We start from the raw sequence: 26292 nt of genomic DNA, 5'->3' as shown, positions 1-26292 counted from the left end.
GATAATCTAGACTTTTACTGTCTTTGGTATTAATATAGAGATTCCTAAAATATGACTAGAAAATTTTTTACATATATCTTTATTTAAAGTAGATATTAAATAGCAGGCTTGTACATGAACTACATTAGAACTTTAAAATTCACAGTGCAACCAGAGTAATTTTGGAGTTGTTTGTGGGTTTTCCCTTGGGAATGAAGTAGCTAATCTTATTGCATCTGTCAAAGCTCCTAGTTATTGTAATTTTAAGTGAAGACTACAATTTCAAGCATAATAATGGTGAATGATTCAGTTTCCCATGAGGCCTATAGCAGACAGACTTCTAGAATAACCAATAATAATTCAGTAAATGGGAAAAGTATTATTTCCAACTTTTTGAACTATGTATTTTATTTACCTAATACAAAATGAAAAGGCTCAATGGAATCTTGTATCCTGATGTTTTTCTGCCATCCCATGGATGTTTCAGAGTGTTCCTCTGAATTAAATCCTATTGATGGCTGCAATATTAACATTTCTGTTAGCCTGGCAGTCATTTACTGCATATCACTGAGAGAAATGATCTGCTGTCTTTAGCTTAAGATTCCTTGTTTGAACCAATAAAAACAGGAAAAAGAAGGTCTCATTTTAGGGCAATGTGAGAATTAATGTTAATTCTCTACTGTTTACGTGTGGGTTTCTGATGCCACATTAGACCTTCTGAAATGTGAAAACTTCTGGAAAACTTCCTTAATTAAAGTATGAGATCATTTCTATTTTCATATTTTGCATGTAGACTGACTTCTTGGCCGTAGAGATGCGCAAGGGCAAGGTGAGCTTCCTGTGGGATGTGGGATCTGGAGTTGGACGGGTAGAGTATCCAGATCTGACCATTGATGATGGGTTTTGGTACCGGATTGAAGCCTCTAGGTAAGTATATAATTCACTTCCAAGATTTTAGAAAAAATGGCTAATGTGTGAAATTCTGGTCTGGTTTAACAAAAGGTTTTGGACCTGCATCCATTAGTACCAGAAGTGTATACACTACAATTACTATAGAAATGTCAATTGTTCTGTGTCAAGAATTTACTTTAATCACATATTTCCTCCCTGGCATCAACAGTCTATGGCTGCTTATATTTTTTCCCTTTTGTTTATCTGTCACTCTATTGATTGTCTCCTTCAACTAGCTTACTTTTTAAATCAGTTACACGTTTTGGCACTTGAATAACTACTATTCTTTTCTCTTTGAATTTTAAAGAGGAGCAGCTTTTCTGAATTCCTGGTCTTGATACAGTACTGCGAGTGGTCTGTCACACAGCAGTATCTTGATTGGTACTCAGAATGCCATTTCCATAGGCAAAATGTCTCATCAAACTGGAAATATTTATGAAAGATACAGTTTATGAAGACTGAAAAAGAAGTTATTCTGGAAAGTTAAAATACATTTTGTAATTTGAGATCAACTGCTTAATGCCTTTGAACTTTAGAAATATAGATACATAAATATTCAAATCCCAAATTTGTTAGTTGAAGCTTGTATTTTCCATTCAATAGCAAACACATAGCATATGGTGTAGTAATCACAGCATAAGGATTGCATAACTTTATAGCCTTTATCTTGAACAGATCTTAGTAATTTAGATAACATCAACTGTATTGTAATTTGATAGAAAGCTGAGTAATTTCTCCTACATCATTACAGTTAATTTCACATGGTATTAAACATGGAATGGATAATATAGTCAGAAGATGAGAGAATAAAGGAGGAAGAAAACAAAGCACTCTAATTCTGGTAACATGCATAGCTCCCAGAGGAGGAAATGGTATCCAGTTTAAATAATTCAGTGAAATCACAGAAATCAGCCATTCAGAGCAGAGAATTAAATAAAATTATGGCACGGTCTCCAGAAGCTGGTTTAATGAAACCTTACTGCTAGGAGAATGCAAACTGGGGTACAATACAAATTGTTGAAATCTTCACCAGCTCATATTATGCATACCAAAGCAGCTTCATGACACAGTAATGCCAGGCTTTCATTTACAAGAAAGCTACTTCAGCAGAATATGGAGCCAGGGCATGGTATAAAATTCACACATCCTACAAAAGCCCATACCTATTAGCTGGTTGTTCTGGATATATAGGATGTGCATGCCATTAGTTTCGAACAAAGTGCTGGATCAGCAATTTAGAGTGATTACAGCTGCACAAATCAGAGGTACAGAGCAGTGTTTAGGAGAATTACATTGCAGAGGCATTAGCTGGATTTGTGGGATTAAGATGAAGAGCTTGGGACTGATTTTGCATTCGTAAGGCAGACTTCACAAATCACATACCCTACGGAAGAGTCTTCAACTCTGAATGTTTTAGTCCATTTGATAGCTCTCCTCAAACTCCCTCCATAAGCTGTTGGAGAGTTTTACTTATTTCATTCCCTCACACATTTTCTCCAAATTTCTGCTCAGTTTCAGCCACAGACTTTTTCAGCCTGACAGAACTGCCTGAGCAGCTGCAGCAGGGCATCTGCTTAGCATACAGACATAAGATGAAATTCTGATCTTACTGAATTTTGCCATTGTTTTTAGTGGTGACAAGGATTGACAAAAATAATGATATGGTGGTCAAACCCACCATAGGTTGATAGCCGTTCTTAAGGATCCCAAAGGGCTTTAAAAAGAAGAGATGTTGTGGCACAGAGGTTGGAAAATCCTCAAGTTCACTTAGCATCCTGGATGAAATCTAAATATGAAAAATCTAACTGTTGAGTAATGATCAGAGATGGTTGGTTGATGCATGCACCAAAATTTATGGTTAGTTAGACTAAATTGATAATTATTGCATCACTTTTCCAGGAATACTTTTAATTTTCATCACCTTTTTTATTTAAAGCATATTGATCCTTTGCATTTTATTGTATATTCAGAGGTTATAATGGTAATAATCTGATTTTTTTTTTAAATGGAATTGCAGTAAAATGTGTTCATTCCTATAGGACTTTCTAAAGGAATTCCCTATACTTTGATGGTATAGGAGTTTAGGGAATGTCACTTATGAGTTACTTACCTGCTTGCAGAAGCAAATCTGATTGGAATCAAGAACTACTGCAAGTATCAAGATCAATTCAAGTATCAACAAAGGAAAGTTGGGCATAACAGTATGTGACAAAATTATTTAAAGCAGATTTACAACATGAAAATAGTGTCAATTTTGTGAGACAGTCAAATGGATGAGAGAATATTTTTGAGATTCACTAGATCAGTGTTACTTGACTTCAGGAGGCCTCAATTAGGAGCAGGACCTGATTAGTTGTGATTTTAATCAGCTGTGATTTAAGTATTACCATTGTTTTGATTGTTAATGACAGAGTTTAAGCAGTGCCCTTCCTTTGAGGACAAAGGATGCCTGAATCACAAATTAACTGTAGACACATCAGTTTAACTCAGCAAGAATTCAGCCTTAAAAGTACTGTAGCAAATACAAGCCATGCTTTTCAAGGAAGATTTTCTGTGCTTCCAAGGGGTCAAGGAACAGTAAATGTTGATGACTTGCAAAAGTCATCTTGTTTATATCATGCATCTCCTAAGGAGCGAACACAGCATGCATGGAATTACATAAATTTTTCATAGAATTATAGAATATGATGAGTTGGAGGGACCCATCAGGATCATCAAGCCCAACTCCTGGCCCTACACAGGACACCCCCAGGAGTCACACCTTGGGCCTGAGAGCATTGTCCAAACACTTCTGGAACTCTGTCAGGCTTGGTGCTGTGATCACTTCCCTGGGGAGCCTGTTCGGTGCCCAACCACCCTCTCGGTGAAGAACGTTTTTCTGATATCCAGCCTAAACGTCCCCTGTCTCAGCTTCATGCTGTTTTCTCAAGTCCTGTCACTGATCACAGGAGTAAAGAGATCAGTACCTGCCCCTCCATTTCCCCTCATGAGGGTATTGAAGTCTGCAATGAGGTCTCCCCTCAGACTCCTCTTCTCCAGGCTGAACAGACCAAGTGATCTCAGCAGCTCCTCATAACAGGCTTCCCCTCCAGACCATTCACCATTCCTGCTTTGAACATGGCCCTGCTTTGGACTCTTTCTTATAGCTTAATGTCTTTTCTATATTGTGGTACCCAAAACTGCCCCCAGCACTCGAGGTGAGGCTGCCCCAGTGCAGAGCAGAGCGGGACAATCCCCTCTCTTGCCCGGCTGGCGATGCTGTGCCTGATGCACTCCAGGACACGCTGGACCCTCCTGGCTGCCAGGGCACTGCTGACTCATGTTCAGCTTGCCATAGACCAGGACCCCCAGGTCCCTTTCCATGGGGCTGTTCTCCAGCCCCTCATTCCCCAGTCTATACACACATCCAGGGTTGTCCCATCCCAGGTGCAGCATCCAGCACTTGCCCTTGTTAAATTTCATATGGTTGGTGATTGCCCATCTCTCTGCTTTGTCGAGGTCTTTCTGCAGGGCCTGTCTACCTTCAAGGAAGTTGCCAGCTCCTGCCAATTTAGTGTCCTTTCAGTGTTTTTTGCATATCAGCCATGAAATGCTGGTACATCCTCTGTAATCCTCCAGTTTTACAGAACTGACTATCACTAGAACTGTATCTTCCAACCTGATGACTTGTCATGCACAGGGTAGCAATGTCTTTTTGCTGTAAGGTTAGCCAAGATCTTTCTACAAGCTCCATTGTCCTCCCTAAAAATAAGAGAGAATTATTTATAGAAGAGACTCCATTGTTAGCATTTCAGTCTGTTTGAAGATGAAAGACATCCATACTATTTGTGAATTATTAGACACTCTAAAAAGTGTCAGTCTGCTCTGTGACTTTTGTATTATTGCACTTGAGTGTTTTTAAACTGAAGTCCTGATTTCAGCACAGTAGAGATTGGAAGTGCCAATAACTTTCTTTCAGAAAGCATCAGATTTCAGCAGTTTTAAAAAAGTTTTTAGCGACTTTTAGTCTTTCAAGAATTATTACATTGAGAACTTTTATCCCTTAAAGGGCTTCACATCAGTAAACCTTCTGCTATAAACCAGTTGCATGCACTTCAGACCCACACAAGTCCGTGGGGATGGGATTCACCCAGGACTACTGAGGGAGCCACTTTCAACCATATACCAGTAGTCCTGTTCAGCTGGGAAGGTCCCAGGTGGCTGCAAGTTGGTAAATGTGACACCTCTCTATAAGAAATTTCAGAAGGAGGATTCAGGAATCATATTTCCCCACACTGTGTTCCTTCTGTTGTAAAAATATGTCAGCAAACTCCTTCCATGCCAATTACTACATTAATGTAACCAAAGAAGTAGAAAACAAACTGATGCAGAAACTGTTAATGGCAAAGTCCACTGCTGTTTTGTTGCCATCAGTATTTGATGTGATTCATAGAGGACAATGAGGCAGTATTCTTGAACGTAATGGGGTTTGTGCCTGTTTGAAAAGCAGCCTGACAACTCCACTGCAGGAAATGCAAATTCTGTGCCTCACAGTGAAGGAAGCTGAAGTGCTTTGTTACTTCAGTTCAAATATAATCTAATAAATATTCTTTGTTTTAGTCAATGCATGGTCCACATCAGGTGTATAGTGAATTTTGTTCAAAAAGGACATTCAGGTGAGGAACAAATCTCATTCTGTGATCGTGTCTTTAACTCAGGCAGGCATAAGTGTCTGTTCATTTGTATCAAAATGAAGCATAATCAGGTCAGTCATGTGTGCTTCTCTTAAAAGGCACCATATAAAAAAGAGTTTTCCTATGTTTGGTGTAACTATTGACTTTGTATGCTTAAATTACTTTTTTAAAATATCTAGGACTGGGAAAAATGGCACAATATCAGTGCGAGCTCTGGATGGTCCTAAAGCCAGCATCGTGCCAGCCACATTCAGTGCTGTTTCCCCACCTGGATATACCATTCTGGATGTAGATGTTAATGCTGTGCTGTTTGTTGGTGGTTTAACTGAAAAAATTAAGGTAAGGCCTTGTCTGGTGTTACTGTGTTAGCTGGCTGTTTGTGTGGACAAATTGTGTTATTGCTTAAAATAGAAATAGTAAATTGTAATACGCTGGTATCATTGCAGTCGGTGCATAAATCACAAGTAGTGCACCTGCACTTTTGAAAGATTACTGGGATTTGCCTAGACAGATGTGAAGTTTCACTGCCGACAGTGTTCCCTTCTGATCAGAAGCCCTGTAGCTGTGTTGGTGCAGCATTTAGCCCAAACAAGTAATTCCTGCTGGATAGCTGGATGCTTTACCTTGGGCATACTACTGCCCTGACAGGCTTACTTTCCTGAGTGACAGGAACTCATTTCTGTTTCCATACATTTCTGGTCTCCTAACAATGTCTATAATAGTATATTTTCGTTTGCATCCAGGGTTTTTCCTTTGTCATGTATCCACAGTATCACTTCCTCCTTTGCAGTCTACTTTTGGTGTTTCTGCTTTATTTTTCTTCATTTTTGTTCCGGTTTCCTCCCCTGTACTACCCATCTTTTTAACTGCTATCTGCATCATACCCCTGATCTCTTTTCTCTTCTCTTTGTCTGTTCGGTTTTCTGGTAACTTCTTCTACCTTGCTACACTTCATGGGATGAATAGAAGATTCATGCCACATAGAATAGATGGAAATCTTTAAAACAAGATTGTTCTCCAATAAAAGCTAATTAGCACTTATTTTCCAATGACATTCTTTACAAAAAAATTTAAATTGATTATTCTGTTCCTGATCATTATTTTAGCATTTGAAAAGAAGCTAAAATTTAGACTTTCTCAAATAGTGAACTCACTGAACTTTTTTTACTCTCAAGTTTGTATATGTCTTCAAGTGTTAAAATAACACAATGTGCAAAAAAACTAAGTGCAAAACTTCGAGGGTTGTCCAACAATTTTTTGAAGAACTCTCTATTTTTTCATTTTAGTAAGGAAAATCTTCCTGAATTCTTTTTTTGTCCAGGTAAATAAAGACCAGGGCAGCAGTAGGAAGGCAGTCTGTTGTAAGTTTGGTATGACTGCTATATTTGTAGAGTTGGTACAATGTAGAGTTTTACACACTGTCAGATTTTTTTTTGTTCAAATACAGTCTCTGAATTAAAATATAACTTCTGTGAATTTCTGTCATCATATAGTAGAGTTGTAAGGCTCACAATATGAAGACCTTAACCAAGACTTTTCTAAAACTATGCAGCTCTTTGGACATTTAATCAAGATCACTGATGCATCTTAAGTTGTTGACTCAGAAATCTGCTTTTTCATATTATTGGGTTTTGAAATGCTTTAGATTTGTGCTACAGTTTTGTCCATCCCTTTTTGCATGCATCTTTTCAGTGTATTCAAAAATAAAGTTGATTTTCAGTTTTTAAAAACATCTTTCATGTGACTTGTATAGAAGACTATGATACTTAGATGTCATGAATTTTTTAGAAGTGACATTAAGTTCATATTTGTTGCTAATTACGACCTTTCCAATTACCCTGGGAGATATCAGTAGCACATTAAGTCTTTTGAGTCATACTTTTCTTGAGTATTTTCAAATTGCACTTCTCCCTGTTCTCTTGCAAGATCTTAATATTTGTAATTGCTGTAAAAACAGCAGGTGCTTGTCTATCTGAAATAGCTAAGTGTATAGATTTTTAATAAGCTCATATTGATGAACTGAAATTTACATGAATCAGGGTATTTTTAGAAGGATAATTTTGAGCTGAGTACTCTGTGTACTGTCAACTATTACTACCTTCATCATGGTACCGTGTTATGTTCTAATGAGCGTTACTCTCTGTGCATGACCCTAGCTTAATGAGTTCTGATGGGACGTGTTTTAATTGCTTTGCTGTCTGCACTTTTTTCTGCATCCAAAATTCAACATGAACTTTACAGGTGTAATAGTTGAGTTCTCAGTCTGTCTTTTAGCTTGGGCAGTCTGCTCAGTTTCCAGGGTTTCAAGCATTACAAGAGAAACACTTTGGTTTTTGTATTGTGGGCAAGATTGCTCATAGTCCTTTCTTGAAAGTCTTAAAATGAAAACCCAGCTAGGCAGGCCTTGAACAGGTGAGAGCAGGCAGCTCTCTGAACAGCCAGAAAAACTGATGGTGGAAGCCAAAGCAGCTCCTTGTTCTTCAGGACTTGTTCTGCTTAGGCCTTCCCAAGAGTCTCAAATCTATGTGGTCTTTCTCAATCGGACTGACATGAAGTTTAGTTCACATTTTCACTGATCCGTTGTTTTGTAGGAGCTCTTCTCAGATTAAATACTACTCTTGATATTTAAAATATTAAGAAGCACCTTACGGGGTTTTTTATGATTTTGTATGGAATTTTATATGGTATTTATTTTTATGATTTTTGTACTAGTTATGTTTTCAGATGCAGTAGATTGCTTTAAATTCACTTCTAAGGAGGTTTGTGTTTTCTGTTGCAGAAGTCAGATGCTGTAAGAGTCACCACCTTCACTGGCTGCATGGGTGAAACCTTTCTAGACAGCAAACCCATAGGACTCTGGAATTTCAGGGATATCGAAGGTGACTGCAAAGGGTGTGCCGTCAGGTAGGTAAAGCACTGACTGTTTCTCAAACGTCTTAGGGAACCTGTCTGCTGTGACATTTACATTCGGTGGTAAGTAGCAGGAATTTCCACAGCAGCCATCAAATTCTAATGTGTATGCAACAGAAGTTAGGTTGCAATTATGCCGAGAGGGGAAACGGCCAGTCTGGGCTGCAGATGTGGTCAGTGCTGTATCAGAACTGAGATGGTGTGACAGTGCTGTGATAGAAAGGCTCCTGACAACCAGGAGCCAGAAACAGTCAAAGCATGAGAGAGCATGAGAACCACAGCAGGACGGAGTCTGGCTCATGGACAGCTGTGCTGTGGGTGCCTGCACTTCTCACGTGTCATGGAGCAGAATCCAGTGCCTCATAGTGGCTTTCACAGCCACCAGGGTAGTGAGCAGAGACCCCACAAAACAAAGGTGTTTGTATTCTCGAAATAGAATGAGAAATCCTGTCCTGTCAGGGGGAGGTTTGATAAGAAATCAGACCAAGTTCAGGAACACTCCCAAGAGGTGTCCCAACACTTCCCTAGCCCTGCACTTTTTATTTTAACTTCATATGGCAAAGGAAAATGGTTAGAATTGCCCCTTTTCAGCCCACAGGTGGCAGACAGTGAAGGGACGGTGCAGTTCGATGGTGACGGCTACGCCATGGTGAGCCGCCCAATCCGCTGGAACCCCAATATTTCCACAGTCATGTTCAAGTTCAGGACCTTCTCATCAAATGCTCTGCTGATGTATCTCGCTACTGATGACTTGGTAAGAACAGCCAGCTAACCTCTATCCTCCTTGAAGGTTTCTTTGCAGAGACTGAATTCATCGAATCATCAAAACAATTAGTAATTTAATGTACCACAGTCCAGGAATGATGTTGCCTGGTGTGATGCTTCACTGCTTGCCAAGTGAAGACAGTGTTACAGTGTGGAGGTCGACTGCCTAATGTTTACTGAATGGGGATCATCATGTTAGATTGGGGGCAATTCCAGCTTTTCTGAAATTATTAATCAGTTTTCCTTTATTCCAGATGTTTATGTGTGTAAACTTTTTCAGTTGTGTTTGTCTATTCATAGTTTAAAATATCACAGTGTGATGGCAGGGGGAATATGGGAAGAGACAAGTCTTACATAGAAATCCTACTGATACAAAGAAAATGTTTATGTTTAATGTGAGTGGGTTTAAAGGGGGACTGGTGCAGCAAATTAGATGTAATAGTGATTGTGTTTTTCCAGTATCTACAAATGATGCCTCTTACAGCTAAAATAGAGAATAGAAACATTAGTTATAAAGTTGTTTAAGGTTTTTATTCACACACAGTATCAAAAGTGTGTGGATAACAAGGAGAAATTACTTATAAAGACACCTGTCCAGATCTGATTAACTCATCTTCGGCATCTCTGATCCAGATTGATTTGCATGACTGGCAGGGAACAGAGTCCTTCCCTTAGCCTTTTCATATGGGGCAGAAATTATGTACAGTAGTTTTCACTGATGTCTTGAAGAATTACTGAGCACTCACTATTTTACAAAAACTGTGTTTGTGTAAATCAGTCTTATGTCAGATTCCTGTATTTTGGAAAGAATTATCAAATTCTGGAATCAAGCTGGAATTATCAAGGAGGAGGATGCTCCTCCTAGCTAACTATAGCAAAAGCTAGCATTTTATCATGTAGTTTTCTAATGAACTTTTATAACTGAATATTGAAAGTAGAAATAATGTCATTATTTTAATTACTTTATATAATTATTATTAATTTATGTATTTTTCTACCAAAAAAAATATTTAATTGAAAACTCAAAAACACTGTTCCCTGGCATATTTTGTCTTTTATAATACTGTCCCACTGCATAAAAACTTTGAGGATACTCTTTCGAATGATGCATAAATAGACATACCTAAGAATCCAGAAACCTGAGTTTGATCAGTTTTACTCTGAGAAGAGGTGGAACTGGCTACGAGCAAAATTATAATAAAAATTTCTCTGGTACATTTGTGTCCTGGGTCATAGCTCCACCATAACTTAATGGCTTTCATGCTGTCCAGTTCCCTGGCTATTGTTTTGCTTTTTGTATCCTGCCAGCTCTTCTTCTGTAGACAGTGCAGCATATATCTTTGCTCCAGTCATTCATCTCCAGTTGCTGCTCAGATACTGGTGTCGGTGGCTGACGAAAATTAGAGAGTTCATAGCTTTGTGTGTCTCCATCTCTCTGTTCCTTTGTTGCTTCCATAGATTACTCTCTGAAAACCTGGTTAAACATGCCCAGTTTACCATCTTTACTATTTTTGTTTTCAGCCTTGAAAGTGTAAATCTAGCCGAGATATGCAATAAATACACTAACTGTAGTACAGACATAACTCCAAGCTGAGTTTTAGTTTCAGGTAATTATAACATCCATTTTTATCTTCAATCTAAAATAAAAGTACGACTCTCCCATCAGAACTCCACCTAAAATGCTAGCAAAATTCCAGCTAAATTAGCAATCCAAAAGAGAATAAAAAGGGAAAAAAGAGCTTGGCATCAGACTTTTATACATGATAGTCCTGGGTAGTAAATGCATAAGTTGTGGGGCTTTTTTAAAGGTTAAAAAAAAATCATCTGTTGTCACCCAGAATTAGGAAGTGTTTATTTAATGTTTTATGTCACTTACAAAAATGAACAAGAATCATAATGGTGTATCTAACCCTTTTCATTAACAGAAGGATTTCATGAGTGTAGAACTCAGTGGTGGGCGTATAAAAGTCAGTTATGATCTGGGTTCAGGTACAGCTTCGGTTATCAGCAACCAAAGTCATAATGATGGCAAATGGAAATCTTTCACCCTGTCAAGAATTCAAAAGCAAGGTAAGTTCCTGTGGTGTCAGCACCATGGCTTTTCCAGTTACCTGTGCAGTACACCTAACCATCTAATCACAGGGAAGTTGCTGTGGGAATTATAAGTTCTGGTGATTTAGCAACTTCTTTTGTTTAGGTTAAAGGTGTGTGAAGTTGCATGCGAGTGATTGCACTGTCAAACAGTGCTTTATGAACAGATAGCCTATTTTTCAGACATAATTCTTTTACACGGTCATAAATTGCATCCTAAAATTCTTTTGAGTGGGGAAAAAAGGAGTCTTTCCATCAGTTCCCTGATGTTGTTCCAAATCATGAAACACACCTGTGTGATTTTTGTTAGGACAGCAATGCTTTCATGCTGTACAGTCCTCTCATGCTCAGCATATACCAAAGTGCTTAAAACAGCAGTGACTTTAGTACTGACAGTACAGTTTCTCACTAGACAAACACAACTACTTTATCTTTCCTAATGATGTGTAGCATGCCATGAACTGAATTTGCATGGAAACAAATGGGAACGTCTCCAGAAGTTCTACTAATTCTTTAACCTGTTACTGGCACAAAATGTGGAGTGGTAGCATTTGATAAGATCACAAAGACTACTGGTTATCATGCTGGCAAAACCCTTTTTTTGTTTTGTAGTCTGGTTATAGGGCTGGTAGAATCTTACCGGAGCCAAATTAGTTTTATTTATGGCAACTGTGACATACTCTGTGCTTTTGCACTTTGAAATTTTGCTGCAATCTGAATCTTCAGGGTCACCACAAGCCCCTAAACAAATTCCTCTGCCTCTGCCCCCTGCAGTGCCAGCTCTCTACCTGGCCCTCACACCTCCCACACAGACCCTCTTCCTTGTCATTTAGCTGAAGTAGACTTGGGAGTTGGGACAGTGGCCAAAATAATTTTGTGATCTCACTTGCAGATTTGCTGTGCCTTTAGAGGAGGAATGTCTTATTGCTAGCCAGTTGTCTTAGTTCATACTTAACCCAGGAGGTATTAATATAAAATACAATGTCATGTAATTGTAATTTATCAATAGCATTCAAACAACATCATGTGTTAATAAAGAAGATACAGGTATCGAAATGAAAGGAAAATTACCCTGGTTTTGGTAAGGTGTAGCAGAAAGTCTGTCCTTATTCAATTCTCAAGGATGGAAGGAAAGAAATCCTTTCTTTACATCCCTCTGGTAAAACATCCCTATCTATCTTGGGGCCTGCTCAGCATTTTTCACTGTCTTATCTCTTTTACTGAACTTTATATTCTGTATTAATCCATACATTAAAAATATACATGGAACAAGCACCTAAATAGGATGGTTGCATGTGGCGCATCACTGACTCCAGAGTGAGATTAGACATGACAGCAACTGCCTGCTTTGGGTTTGAAAATGTTTTAGAATGACTGATCACCAATATCTAAGGCACATAATGACAATGCTTAACAAACTTCTACAGTAGAAAATCCTGTTCAAGTGGCAGTCTTTGGACTGAGATCACAAATTAAATGTAAAATGATCTCTTGTCATGACTTTGTCCTGAAGTGTTAGCTCCAAATTACAGTGACACAAAAAAAGCACCAAATTGAAACAGGTTTAGAGACTATATAAAAATATAGTGTACAGAATTGCTATAGCTTTTCAGGTTGTTATGGAAACAGAGGAAAGTGCAGCTTTCTTCCCCTGCCCATAATTGACAATGTGGAAATCCAGTATCTTAATTGCAAAATACAGCCCTCCTTGCTTCTTCCCTCACCTGCTAACCTCCAAATATTTCTCTGTTGGTTTCTTACATTAAGACATCATTGTTCATGACTGATATTTTGTAACTAATCTCAAATGTCTTTTAGCCAACATATCAATTGTGGACATAGACACCAATGAAGAAGAGACCATAGCAACAATTTCTACAGGCAGCCACTTTGGACTCAACTTAAAAGGGCACGAGAAAATATATTTTGGGGGATTGCCAACCCTGAGAAATCTAAGGTAACATGGCTCAAACCAATTTATTTAGCCTTGGTAAGGGGATATAAATACAATGTAATCTTATTCTCTACATTTATTTCTCAAGTTCATTTTCAGTAAGTGAATGGTGAATTCCCAATGTACCCTCTACTGCCACAGCAGAATAGTGCTTTATTTGCATATGTTTTGTATTTCACACAGCTCACCTTACACAGATACAATGGAAATAACACTTGCAGTGCAGTACATCTTTCTGATTCTGTACAAGAACCATGATCTAGCTGACTTGTAAAGTATTTATTTATTTGATGCATAGAATTTGTGACTGCAGGTGCAGAGAATTGGCTCAATATCTTCACAAAATTAAGGACAAATGTTTACTTTGTTCATGAGTAGAAAAACTGACCTACAAACTACTCCACATGGGATTATTGCTTAATGGGTGTCCATGGTTTTGCATAATCAGTGTCAGTATACTTTAAATATGTATTAAGATATTTTGCTTAGATATAATTTTAAATTATTTGTGGGTCTTAGTTCCTGATCTCCTTAGACAAAATTCCTCCTGTATTCAGGACTTAAAGTATATGACACGATACTCTTGATATATTTAATGTAACCAGAATGAAATATGACAACCTTTTCCCTTCAGAAGTCTGATCCTGAATTTCTTACACAAATAAAATTCCCAGTAATTATTTGTTAAATATTGCATAGTAATATTCATAAATGTTAACTTTAGCTTAAATAAACTAAAGAAATGGGATAACAGATACTTGAATTTAGTGATTTTCTTACATGGCTTTAAATAGACCAAAAAAACTTACTTAAAGTTTAAATGAATATTCAGCAGTTTTGCAATGACAAGAACAAGAAAATTCTGTGCTACAATGAACAGATGAGCAACACAGAAACAAGCCCATTAATCTATGTCAGCTTTAACTGCATGGCATAATGAGAGCCTTGAAGTGGTCTTGTGCACAAGAAACTGTTGTGTTTAATCCACAGACTCTTCTGCAACTAAAAGAATGGACACATTTGTTAATCTGTTAGGATAATAATTGACCTCTGATGTCAAATCACCCAGCAATAATAAGATCTAAGATCTATTTTATTCATGAAATATAACACTGTATTATGTGATTGTGAAATCACACCAGTGCATAACAAAATGTCTAGAGCAATTATCTTCCACTTCCTTTGTGGCTGCCCAGAAAATCAGTGTACCACAGCTGCTTTGACCTGTGATAACCATTCTGCCTACAGCTATGATTCATCAGTGCCTGAGGCAAGATTAATGTTATGGTAAATTAGGATCGAAAGTAGTGAAAGGGAGATTAGGAGAAAGCTGAGCTACTGCAAACAATAGACACTGAGGTATCTGTGACTTTGCAATTATCAGGTCATGTCAGTTCTGCCAAATTCTTTTACATGGTTTGCTTTTGCTCATGACCAAGTATAGTATCAAGTTATAAAAGCCCTCAGATTAATTACATTTTAAGGTAGCTGTTTGCAGAGTACTCCTGTTAATTGTTATAGCCCAAGAGTGTACATCGAATCTCACCTATTATTATATGTTGTTTGTAAATGAAGTACATCGGCTTGCTTCACTGTGTAATGGTTGAGCCTTGCTAATAAGTATCACAGAACTACAATACAAGAAGTACCATTTCCTACAATTAATGCCATTTTGTTGTTTTCTTTTTTTGTCTTTCCTTCTCACCCCAGTATGAAAGCAAGGTAAAAACAATCAGATTATTTGCATGACTTGCATGTGTCTAGTTAAAGTGCAGCTTGAAAGCACGGGCGGCACCGCAGCAGCAGCAGTGTTTAGAGCAGCTGCTACGCTAAGGCTCTTAGTTCAGCGAGCTGCTCCTGCCACATCCAGCAAAGCTGCTCCCAAGTGCTCACCTCACTTTCCATGCTGTGCACACACCTACACAAGCAACTTTTGTTTTTCCTCACGCAGCTGCTTACTCCAGCTGTGTGTTGCTTATGACGCCGGAATGCCTCGGAAGCGAAGCTCCAGCCAGCTGGGTTGCTGACTTTGGCTCCGACCTCCGGGCTGTAGGAGCAGTGTAGTCCCATATGAGGTGGGGAGTGCCGTGCTCAGAGACAGTGATGTAGTTACTGAGGAGAGCATGAAGGGAAGGTGGAGATGTTTGTGAAATTTGCCACTTCTTATTTTGAGAACAGGAGGATGAGGGGGAGAGGGGGGAGATCACCTATTTCTGACTGAGTTTTCAGTTTGCAACTATTTGTATCCATTGCTTTTGCTTTGGTATGCTCAGATATGAACTGAACTTCACTGTGTTTTGCACATTCTAATTTTTTTTGCACAAGCTAATTCCTGGCTTGAATTGGAAAAATACAACTTCAGCCCCGGCCCTCTGCCCTGATCCTCAGAAAGATTATTTCCTCACAAGCTCCAGAAATTGCTGTTTGTTTTCCCCTAAAACTGGCCTATCTTGGCGAGAAAAAAAAATAAAAGTAACAAGAAAAACCTGAAAAACAAGCCAAGAGTTATGCAAGATCTTAGTGAACTTGGACCTTGTTTGATATATTTTGGAAGGGAAAAAGGGAAAAAAGAAATCTTAAGAAAACATCAAGCAAGTGTTCGGTGTTTGCAAAGAGTTTGAGCCACACGACCCACAGTGGTCCCTTCCAAGCTTACCCTTTCTGTGATTCTGTGGTATGGGTTGGGAATTATAACAGCAACTGTTTGTAGCAGGACAGGATGAGGACAGTCTGTCACTGGGCAAGGCAGGAGAGGGTAATAGCAAGAATGGTTTCTGGATGGCAAAGACAGGCGACTGTAAGCACCAGTGACAATGTTAACAGCAAAACTGTTCTTCTGCTGGGAGGATAAATCCGTAAAGGAACTGGAGAAGAGCTAGGAAAGAAAATGTAAAATGAAAGGTGACCATAGCTACTTGACTGTAAATAAAGCAGCATATGGAACATTTTAGTAAACCAGATGCTTGCTTTAACTTATGCAGAGGGTACTAATCTGCCAGAGAATACATCATGCTTGCTAGGTTGGCTAATAATGCAAAGAATGGCTTTCAGTGCCAAAACATGCAGCTGATTAGTATCTGTGCAAAATGGTTTTATTTTGTAATTAATATTCTTTAAATTTTTTTCTTTCCTTCCAGGGAACTGAAGTGTTTGTTGCTTCCTCCCTTCCCCACCCCACACCAGTTTTAACTCCTTATTTATTTCCCAAATTAATTTTTCTCTCTTTTAGCTGGTCGTACAATTCAGATAATCTAGTAAACACTGATGAGTAATATTTTTAGTGAAATAAATAGTGGTTTTTTTCTATTTGGATTTACTCTCCATGGTATGAATGACAGGTTTTTTCCTGAAGTGACTTTATAAGGCTTTTCTTCTGGCAGAGTGACTTTATAAGGCTTTTCTTCTGGCAGAGTGCAATGTGTGTTGGTATATGGTAGAAGGCAACATGTATTCGAGTGTATGTGTGTAGTTAAAATAAAAATAAAAATCAAGCATCTGTGCATCTGAAAGTGTGCGTGTGTGTGTCTGGCTGACTGTTCTCTCTAAACTCTATTTTTGAAAACACATTGTACTTCTAAATGTTTTTTAGGCCTGAAGTAAACTTAGAGAAATACACAGGTTGCCTCAAAGACATTGAAATTTCAAGGACACCTTATAACATATTGAGCAGTCCTGACTTCGTTGGTCTAACCAAAGGATGCACACTAGAGGTTAGTCTGATTTCCAGGTATTTTGGCCTTAATGTGTATAAATGTTTTCTGGTTTATGATTTTATGGCATAGTAGATTAATTGCATATGGTATATTCCTTAGATAGGAATCTAACCTTAAAATCCAGTTAAATTTAAGAGAAAGAAAGATGAGCAAGTCTGATCAGAAAGTAGACCAGTTTTTCAGATCCTGACTTCTTGGGGAGTATCCCTGGCCACTTGTGATATCCCTATTCCTAAAGGGTAGGGTTTTCTGAACTGCTTAACAGGGATTTAGCTTTGTTTCAGCTGACAAAAATGGGAATTATTGACATTAATGAGGATAGGCACTGACAACTCTGCAAAAACTAAAAAAAATTGATGCACATAAAACCCAAGGATTTACATTTTTTTTAAACTGTTATTATAAAGTTATTCACTACATAAAACCTCAGGTATGAATACTTACTGTCATGAGCTACCACTGAGCTGGAAGGTGCATTTCTTACTGATCACTAAGAATATGCGAAATAGGTGTTATTATTTTAGCTTTAAATGCGTTTATTTTCAATTGTTGCTTCTTGCAATTAACAGCCTTTTAGTGCATATAGAATTCAAGAAACCTGATCTGAAATTTGGGAGAGAATTTAGTAATTTTCCATGGAAAAGTCTTTTTATATAAAAAAATACTTCCACTGACATTTGTGTCCCAATAAATAGTTTGTATTTCTTCTCTGGAAATCTCTACAATTTAAGAGAGTTTTGCAAGCAGATAGAAGATGATCTAGATTCCATATCAGATACCATTACAGTAAATACAAACATGTTGTTGTTAACCCAGTGCTCTCCAAATATTTTTTTTCTACAAAGCATTAAAAATTTACTTTGAACAGTAACCAGAACTTGGCCAGGCCAAAACAAAGACAAGGGCCCTTTTTTGCTGTGTTTATCCACTGTACCTTTGGCCTTCATCAGAGCCAAAAGTACACAGCAGTAGCATTCTCAGACAGGATATTAGACTAGATTTGTTATGAGATCCATATTTTAATATTTCAAGTTTGTGGTAAAGCCAAACTGTAAAAACAGATTGTTCAAATGCTTTTAAATCTTCCAGATTTGGCTTCAACAAAAATTTGATAGAGAGGTTCATATTTATTTTGATTTATAGTATATTCTTTCTGTAACAGGTGTTACAGAAAGAACAGTTGTGTTCATTTTCTTCTGTTGCTATGAATCTTAGAAAGTACTTTGCCTTTCACATTATTTTGTGACACTTGAGGTTCCAGAGTATGAAATCCAATTGGATTAACCCTTTTGTTGGGGAAATAAATAAAATATTCTAGTTGTACAAAACAAGACATGCAGGAAAATTAAAAAGAAGTGAAGCAAAAGTAAAGAATAAAGACTGGATATGTGTTCAATTATTTAAATGTCCTCAGATTTCAGAGAAAGGTGAGCACCACCAGCAATGATTTTATCTGGCATAATCTTTTATCTCTAGACCTGAAAACAGTTCTGCTGTACTGAAAAAATGGTGAACTACTTTAGAAAGAGTCACTGGTCTTCCACATCTGGAAGAATACATAAGTTGGCAGTGATGACTGAAAATCTTTGGCAGTATGCACTGATTTATTATTTGATGACATATTCTACTCTTTAAATTGTGTTAATGGCTACCAGTGTACCAAAAGTTGGGCCATGTGCAACAAGTGCTTCATTTATGACTCTGAGTAACCAAGAAAGCAGTGATACTTGGTGAAGCAACAGTGACTGATTAATGAAAAGTATTTTCTCAGCGCATTTGACAAATAATAGAATGTAGTTTACGTTCATATTTGTTATGTTAATATTACCTATTATATAGATTTAAAAGCAAACTCCAGCTGTATTAACTCAATGGAAAACACATACATAAAATAAAAACAACCTTGAGCAGTTATTTTTAATCCAAGAGGATATATCGACATAAAACTGGAACTTTGCCTTCCTGTAAGACAGAATTCCACAAATATGCTAATGATGCTAGATGTAAGCAGGTAAATTAGTGTTTGCAGAACACTTTGAGGAGTAAATTGCTATGTGTTTATTATTACTTTCCATCTTTTCACACTAGTTATATTTATGCAGTTTATTATTTTAGTTAAGAAATCTTCCTGTGCGTTCATACTCTCGCTCTTAATTCTACTAATGCACTTTCCTGTCCTCTCCTTCCTACAGAACATTCATACAGTTAGCTTCTCCAAGCCAGGTTTTGTGGAACTGCAGCCTGTCTCCTTTGACATGGGCACAGAAATCAATCTCTCCTTCAGCACCAGGAATGAGTCTGGGATCATCTTATTTGGCACGAGTGGCACAATTGTCCCTCCCCGGAGAAAGCGCAGGCACTCTGCAAGGAAAGCTGCCCCTCTGAGGAGAAAGCGCAGACAGACAGGGCAGGTACGAGGAACCTGGCAAAAGACAGAAAAACCCCACAATTCTACTGAACTGCCACGGTTTGTTTCAAGACACTGTCAGATGTTTATGCTTAAGTTAAAATTCAATTATTGGGAATAAATTATTTCTAATGTTATCCTTTATGTGATGAAGAATCTAACAGAAGCTCAGAATTGGTTTTTTGTCTTGGAGAAATTGTTTCTCTTACAGATTTGCAGTCAGGTATCCATTGCTTGTTGCTAAGCAGCAGATTTGGTTTTTTATTATATTCTATGTTGGGTTTTTTAACCAAACTTAAATATTAAATCATACTGTTCTTCACTCATTCTGAGGACTACTTATGCACTATTAATGCTTGGAAACTCTCTCATTCCTGTTCATAGAGACATGAATGAGGATCATTCTAATTTCCCTAACGCCAAAAGAAAAAAAAAAAAAAAGAGCTGATGAACACAGTGTTAAGATAAGTCCCTTGTTTGGGATCACTGATGTGGAATTTAAGACTTCAGTGCTCTGCCCACTCCTTCTCTCTCATAAAGTACAAATTTGCTATGCAAGTCCACAGTGTCTGAGTGACTTATAGGTGTGATTGCTAGAAATTGTTAGAAATTATTCAAGTCTTGATTAAAACTTGATTAAAATCCTGACAGATAGACACACTACAACAGCAATAAACAGAATGTGTTGATGCATTCTTTGTTCAGGACTTCTGGGAAATTATATTTCGTTATTCTCCTTTCTGCCTATTTTGGAAGAGAGCTCTCAGTGACCTGGAGTAATGCACTCCAGGGACAGCACATTGTAATGGCTCACCTGGATGACATTAACTTCAGGGTAGGGGGGCTCCCTTGTCCTTTCCCAGCTCTTCAGGTCACAGAAGTGAACATGACCACTTATTGCTATAGTAACTGAAGTTTAGATCCTGAAATCTGCCACAATATGATACTGGTGCTGGACTAACTGCTGGCATGATTTGCCAGCCCTCCAAACACAGAACTCAAGCTGAGATCAATGCACTTCAGGGATTGATGAGTTTAAGAGCAGGTCTTGTATCAACAAAAATCAGAAGAATTGTAGGTTAGAAGTCTCCATCCTTCTCTGAAAATAGGTAGAGAGTTAAATCTTTTGTTGATGTTTCCAGCATGACCTCGTTTTACCCCTTCCTCATTATAAAAGTGCCAGAGTCTGAGTATAGCAGCAGCAGCAGCAGAACTGAAACAGCCATGTCTTGTCTATGGTGAGCCAATTAAAAGGCAGTGTAAGACAATAAAACATACACGCTAACATAAAACTAAGTGAAGTAATTTCTTTCCAAATGTAACTTACCTTTTCACTCCAACATATACTTTGCAGGCCTACTATGCTGTGTTCCTGAACAGAGGTCGGCTGGAAGTGCACATCTCCACTGGGATCCGGGATCCCTACAGAATCACCCTCAGACCAGAGGCTGGCGAGTTTCACGACGGCAGAGCACATTCCATCCGGATAGAACGAGCTAGAGGGTAACAAATACCTAGAGGTGCTACAGACCTGTGCTATAGCACAGCTAGTTCAACAGAGCAAATCTATTGATGGCTTTGGCAATCCATGCAAATGCTTCTGCTGAGACAAAAAAAAAAATTAGTTTAATTGCATCGTTATAAAAAAATTCTTAGAAATAAGAATTCTAAGTCACTGTTGTTCTGAAGAGCTGGGTTTACATGCTTTTCTAGGCTACCAGCCTGTTTCTCCAGAGACCTGCATTTGTCTGAACTTTTAACCTTCTGATTTGTCAGAATTTTTAATCTTCTGATTCTTGGCAAATATATTTTATTAAAGAATCTGTGGGTGAGAAATTCTGCTGTGGTGCAGTAAATCTCCTTTTCAGGACATGTAGAAAAAGACCATTTCCAAAGGGTACAAACTGCAACAGCACAGCAGCCTGTAGCCTTTTTGAGATGTCATGTGCTGGACACAGTCGTGCTCAGCTAAATATGGTAAAACTGTGAAAACACACAGTCCAACTTTTCTTATTGGAAAAACCACCTTTTCAGACCATTTTGTTTTACCCTGAATTTCATTTGAATTCCTTTGTCCTTTCTCAGACATTGTAAAAATTTCCTGTTACACTTCACTATTCAGAAAGTGATTAGAAACATCACTACTGTAATGTGTAGGACTCAGGCAGGCAGTATTATTTATGGCCTGGAAGAGCCCTTGTTCCAAGCAGGGTTTATTATGGACCTTTGAACATACAAATGTGTACATCCTGTACAGACATTTGTTGGATTAGTGCACTATGCACAACATTCTGTGTTGTTTAAAAGAAATCAGAAAGAAGATGTGACATCCAGCATGTTACAAAAGGCACTTATCCACTTCACCCTCTTACCCCCCCAACACTGCAGCCCTCTTGACCAACCATTCCTGTGTAGTCCTGAGGTGCTCTTCTGTCGTCTCTGTAATTTTCTCTCCATATAATTTTCTGGCTGCCTTTCTATTGTATTGTTAGAAAACCTCTCGTAAATAATGCCTCCAGTCAATAAATCTCCTCTACTTCAGTGACTAGATCAAAGCCAACCCATAAATGCTTTGGAAGGAAAAGTTATTTTGGAAATGGATGACTGCATTTTGTGATACATTTTGTGTCACTGTGACAGAACACAAATATGCAGATGATAACAGAAGGCTCTAAACAACAGAATAAATTCTTCTATGCAGTGCTATAGCAAGTACAGTAGCTTGACCTTATGAGGGTACCTGTGAGAGTACATCAAGGCAAAAATTGGTGTACAATGCCATCCAGTGATGATGCTCGTTAGATGAGACCTCTGTGTTTTCAAAGTAGCTTTGTTACAAAACAAATTGTCTGAAGTCTGATGTTTCTATAACCTGAAACAGATGTGAAAAGACACAAATTAAGATTAACCCTTCTTCTTCTCATCATGAACTCAAGTTGTTTTTTTTTTTTTAATGTGAGGAACACCCCGGGAAAACTCTGCAGAGAGATAATTGTCCATATAATTATGAAATACGATATTGTTGAAGACTAATGTACATCACTGCATGGTTTTGCTTGGACCCAAGATGTTTAGCATGGTTAGCCATGTCTAAGATACATCAGCACAAAGGATAACTTGAGTCTTGGCAATCTGACTTCCTTACACTACCTCTGAAGGAAGAGAAGGGAAGTGTCCTCTCTGGGACACTTCATGGAACCTAAATTAGTCTTCTGCTCTGAACTGCCTCTAGAAAAATCTCTCTCCTTCTGTTTCCACTGCTGAAGGGTCTGGAAGATATCATAGGGATTGTCCTCAGAGATAAGTCCTTTAATAACTACTTTCTCTAACCCTTTAAAAATTAATCATGTTTCTTACTCTGCAGCTTTCCAGACCAAATTAATCCATCCAAAACTATGAGGAAACTGGACAATTTGCTCATAGTACAGCACTTACGTAATTCAGGTGCTTAAGTCACTATCCAGTTCTGCCTAGGATGTGTGTAAATAACAAAGCCAAGCATTTTGCATTTGAAAACAGGCCTCTTTTCAATATACATTTTCAATATTCAGTTGCTAGCATTTGTAATTATAGTTAAGAAATAATATTGGAGTTCAATATATTTGCAGTTGACAAAAGGGAGTTTATTTGCCAAAAACTGATTATTAGTCAGCCAGTGGTGCTGCAGAGGCTCCTACCTTCCTCTCTTCAGCCTTAACAGTAACCATGGGACAGCTTTGTCTTTTGCTTGTGCCATGTGAAATGCCCATGGGAATTATAGCACCTGTATCAGTACATGGTGAGCAATCAGCGATTTTCCTACCCTGTCACCTCCCACATAAAAAGCTACCACATCTTTAAGAAGTGTACCATATATGTGCCCTGGATCCTGCAGTCAGAGCAGTCTGTAGCAGTGGTTGTGCCCCAGCAAGAAGGTCATAGGGAAATAGGGAGTCCAAACAAAATGCTGTTCCCATCTTGCTGAGCTCTAGATGATTTTATCTACCACCACAGTACAGCCAGCTCAACCCTTGCTGTGTCAGTGTTGCCAAACCACAAACCACTTCTTCCTATGCAGCCACAGTCTGACATTATCACCCCTCCACAGCACAGTTTTGCCAGGCTTTGTCGAACAACAACCAAGGAAGCACAGGAGCAGCTGAAACCCCTCTAGTGGTTAATATGCATTTAATGTGAGCCACCAATTACATAATTTGAGTTGCTCATTGTTACAGCTAGTGTAGGAGTAAATGGGACCTACAACGGGGTGATTTCAATACAAGAAATAACCAGAGTAAAAAATATATTTCTTTGCTTTGAAATCTTTTCCACAGCATGTTCAGTGTTCAAGTCGATGAAGACAAAGTCCAGACTCAGAGGTTGCCATCAGACCAGCCCATCTCTGTTAAGAAGCTCTTTGTGGGGGGTACTTCTTCTCAGTTTCAGACTGCACCTGTCAGAAACATACCACCATTTGAGGGCTGTATATGGAATTTTGTCATTAATGCCATGTAAGTCTCAATGATGCCAGCAAATGTCCAGTTAATGAGATCTGGTTAACTACCTTGGTTTCCAGAAGAAAGTTCATTGTTGCAACGAATTATACTAGCAGCAGATCCTAGAATATTATCTCTTTTCTTTATATGCCATTCCTTTTTTTTGTCTACATTATATGCTCCATAGGCTGTGCAATTAATGAGCTGTTTTACAGGCAAGCCAACACTGTCTGTTTATCCATGAAATCAGAGAAATTCAGCAGTAATGCTGCAGTAAGATGTGCATCAGCGATAGGTATTTATGGTGTACTATAATACTTTATTTTAGGTGAGGTTGACTTCCAAGAGAAGTCAAAATTCTGAGAACCACCATGGGAATCAATTTACTTTGTGGAAAGTGCAGTAATCTGGAAGGAACATTTGAATAAAAGGAAAGGCAATGATGAATAAAATAAAGCCTCTATAGAAAGTTTCCATCTAAATCTTTCTTTCATACATCTGAAGTACCTAAATTAGGATTTTATCACTCCACATCAGAGTAAAGGACTTCTCTGCAATACCACTGAAACTACATAGGCCTGTAAAGTTTGCCAAAGGGGATGCCTGTCTCTTTGCACGGACTGTAGGAAGAAAAACTAATGGTCACTGTTGCCTCTAGTTGAAGTGTCCCATTTCTCTACCTGTACCTACCTGTACAGGGTGGGATGAGTCCTGACTTTTCTATCCTGTGAAGTGAAATTACGCTGCAGCATGTAGCTGTTCTTTATAAATGGGTGGTAAAAAGGCAGAAAAACTAATTACAGACATCACTCTTTTTTGTGTGTTCTCAGCCCTATGGACTTTGCTCAACCCGTCTCCTTTGAAAATGCAGATATTGGCCGATGTCCCACACTAGAACCAGAAGTTAGGCCACCTGAGGATGAGGATAAACCAACTCGTGCAACAGTTCTGGTCCAACCTGAACCAGACACTAATGGGGAGAAAGAAGGGCCAAGAATCCCTCCTGCTTCTCCTCCTCCACCACCATCTCTGTCATCAGCACTTGTAAGTATGAATCACTTCAGTCAGGTAGAGTTTTAAAAGTTTCTATTTCCAGGCAAAATTGAAAGGCTATTCATCAGGAATAATGAAGCACTTTGCCGCAAAAATAGTAACAATTCAGCCTGGTACTGTAGATGAAACACCTTGTTGCAGGTCAGTAAAACCTGTAGATAATGGAAAACTGGTAGATAGAATTTGCTTGGATTATCACAACAGTAATTTGAAGAATGATATAGGTTTAGAATTCTCTTTGGCTTGCATGCTTTGGCATAAACCCTTACACTTCAGGATGTAAGCCAAGCAATATCTGCTTGGGTTTGGAAGGGAAATTTTCCCATGGGAAATCCATTTCATTATGATGTTTCTTGTGCTGTTCTCTGATGCATGTGATAACAGCCTTGTCAGTGACAGGATGAAGATAAACCAGGAGGCCTATTTGGTATGGCAATTCCTCTACTGCTATTTTGTAACTTTAGTCAGGAGAATTACAAAATGAAACCCCAGTCTCTGGTAAATTGAGCTCAACTGTTGTTACCAGCAATAAACAGCTACATAGTGGCAAGCACTCTAACGCAACAAAATTTAAGGACAAAACTTCTTCTCTCACAAGTGTAGTAGTTTTGTAGATTGATGCAACGTTTTACTGTTCACAAAACATATGTTGACACATCTGAATATTAAAATCAATAATATATACACTGGAAGATATTTTTGAGAGGAAAATTATTTGTATTTTGTTAGACCTGAATACAACCAGCAGGTTTATGCAGGCTATAGTTCAGTGTGAGTGAGGCTTCAAAATGGTGTGAAAAGACTGCACGTTCCCCAGTTAGGAGCCTATTTGCATTATTGGAATTTACACTTCAATAATAAGATCGTTTTGAGAAGTTAAGAACCGAAATTCTGTTTGAAATATGTGACCACCTTTGTTGGCCAGGTATCTATGGCACAGCTTTATCTAGAAGGACTTGTCAGGCACTACTGAAATCTCCACATCACGTACCTGGAAATGGGAGCCTTGGGTTCAAGACAGACAAGCTCCATCTGAGTTATTACCATATCCTGAGCCCCACAGTTACAAGCACCGGCCTCTCAATGCTGGGCAGCGGCTGTGGTTCGTTCCCACAAGGTGGAGTAGTTGTAGCACCAGGGCTCCAGTGCAGCTTTTCTGTTTGGAGTTTAAAGCAAATTTGCAGTACAGTAAGGCTACTATAGAAAGATAAGGAACCAGGCAACAACAAGGTAAAAAAGATTATCCAGTTTAATGTTCACTATTGTGAAGGAATGCAGTCATAGTATCCCTTGATCAAGCCTTATAAACAAAACAAAAAGC

At 38.3% G+C, this 26292-nt stretch overlaps 1 protein-coding gene across 5 annotated transcripts in view; it reads left to right on the top strand.

Moving 5' to 3' along the window:
• LAMA2 (laminin subunit alpha 2) overlaps positions 1 to 26292 on the top strand; it is a 343741-nt gene that overhangs the window by 302319 nt on the left and 15130 nt on the right. For 3 of the 5 annotated variants that reach the window (XM_069010798.1, XM_069010800.1, XM_069010801.1), the window contains 12 exons: positions 773 to 906; positions 5783 to 5942; positions 8383 to 8507; positions 9105 to 9267; positions 11204 to 11348; positions 13188 to 13326; positions 15034 to 15045; positions 16913 to 17033; positions 19229 to 19447; positions 20798 to 20946; positions 23757 to 23933; positions 24749 to 24962. In XM_069010798.1, the coding sequence (XP_068866899.1) occupies positions 773 to 906; positions 5783 to 5942; positions 8383 to 8507; positions 9105 to 9267; positions 11204 to 11348; positions 13188 to 13326; positions 15034 to 15045; positions 16913 to 17033; positions 19229 to 19447; positions 20798 to 20946; positions 23757 to 23933; positions 24749 to 24962 (1758 nt within the window). The remainder of the gene's footprint in view (positions 1 to 772; positions 907 to 5782; positions 5943 to 8382; positions 8508 to 9104; positions 9268 to 11203; positions 11349 to 13187; positions 13327 to 15033; positions 15046 to 16912; positions 17034 to 19228; positions 19448 to 20797; positions 20947 to 23756; positions 23934 to 24748; positions 24963 to 26292) is intronic. The other 2 variants (XM_069010799.1, XM_069010803.1) reach the window with 1 other exon arrangement.

Source organism: Aphelocoma coerulescens, chromosome 3, assembly GCF_041296385.1.
Source record: "Aphelocoma coerulescens isolate FSJ_1873_10779 chromosome 3, UR_Acoe_1.0, whole genome shotgun sequence".
NCBI lineage: Eukaryota > Metazoa > Chordata > Aves > Passeriformes > Corvidae > Aphelocoma > Aphelocoma coerulescens.
The sequence above is the reverse complement of the archived record's forward strand: the minus strand, read 5'-3'. Positions and strand labels throughout refer to the sequence as shown.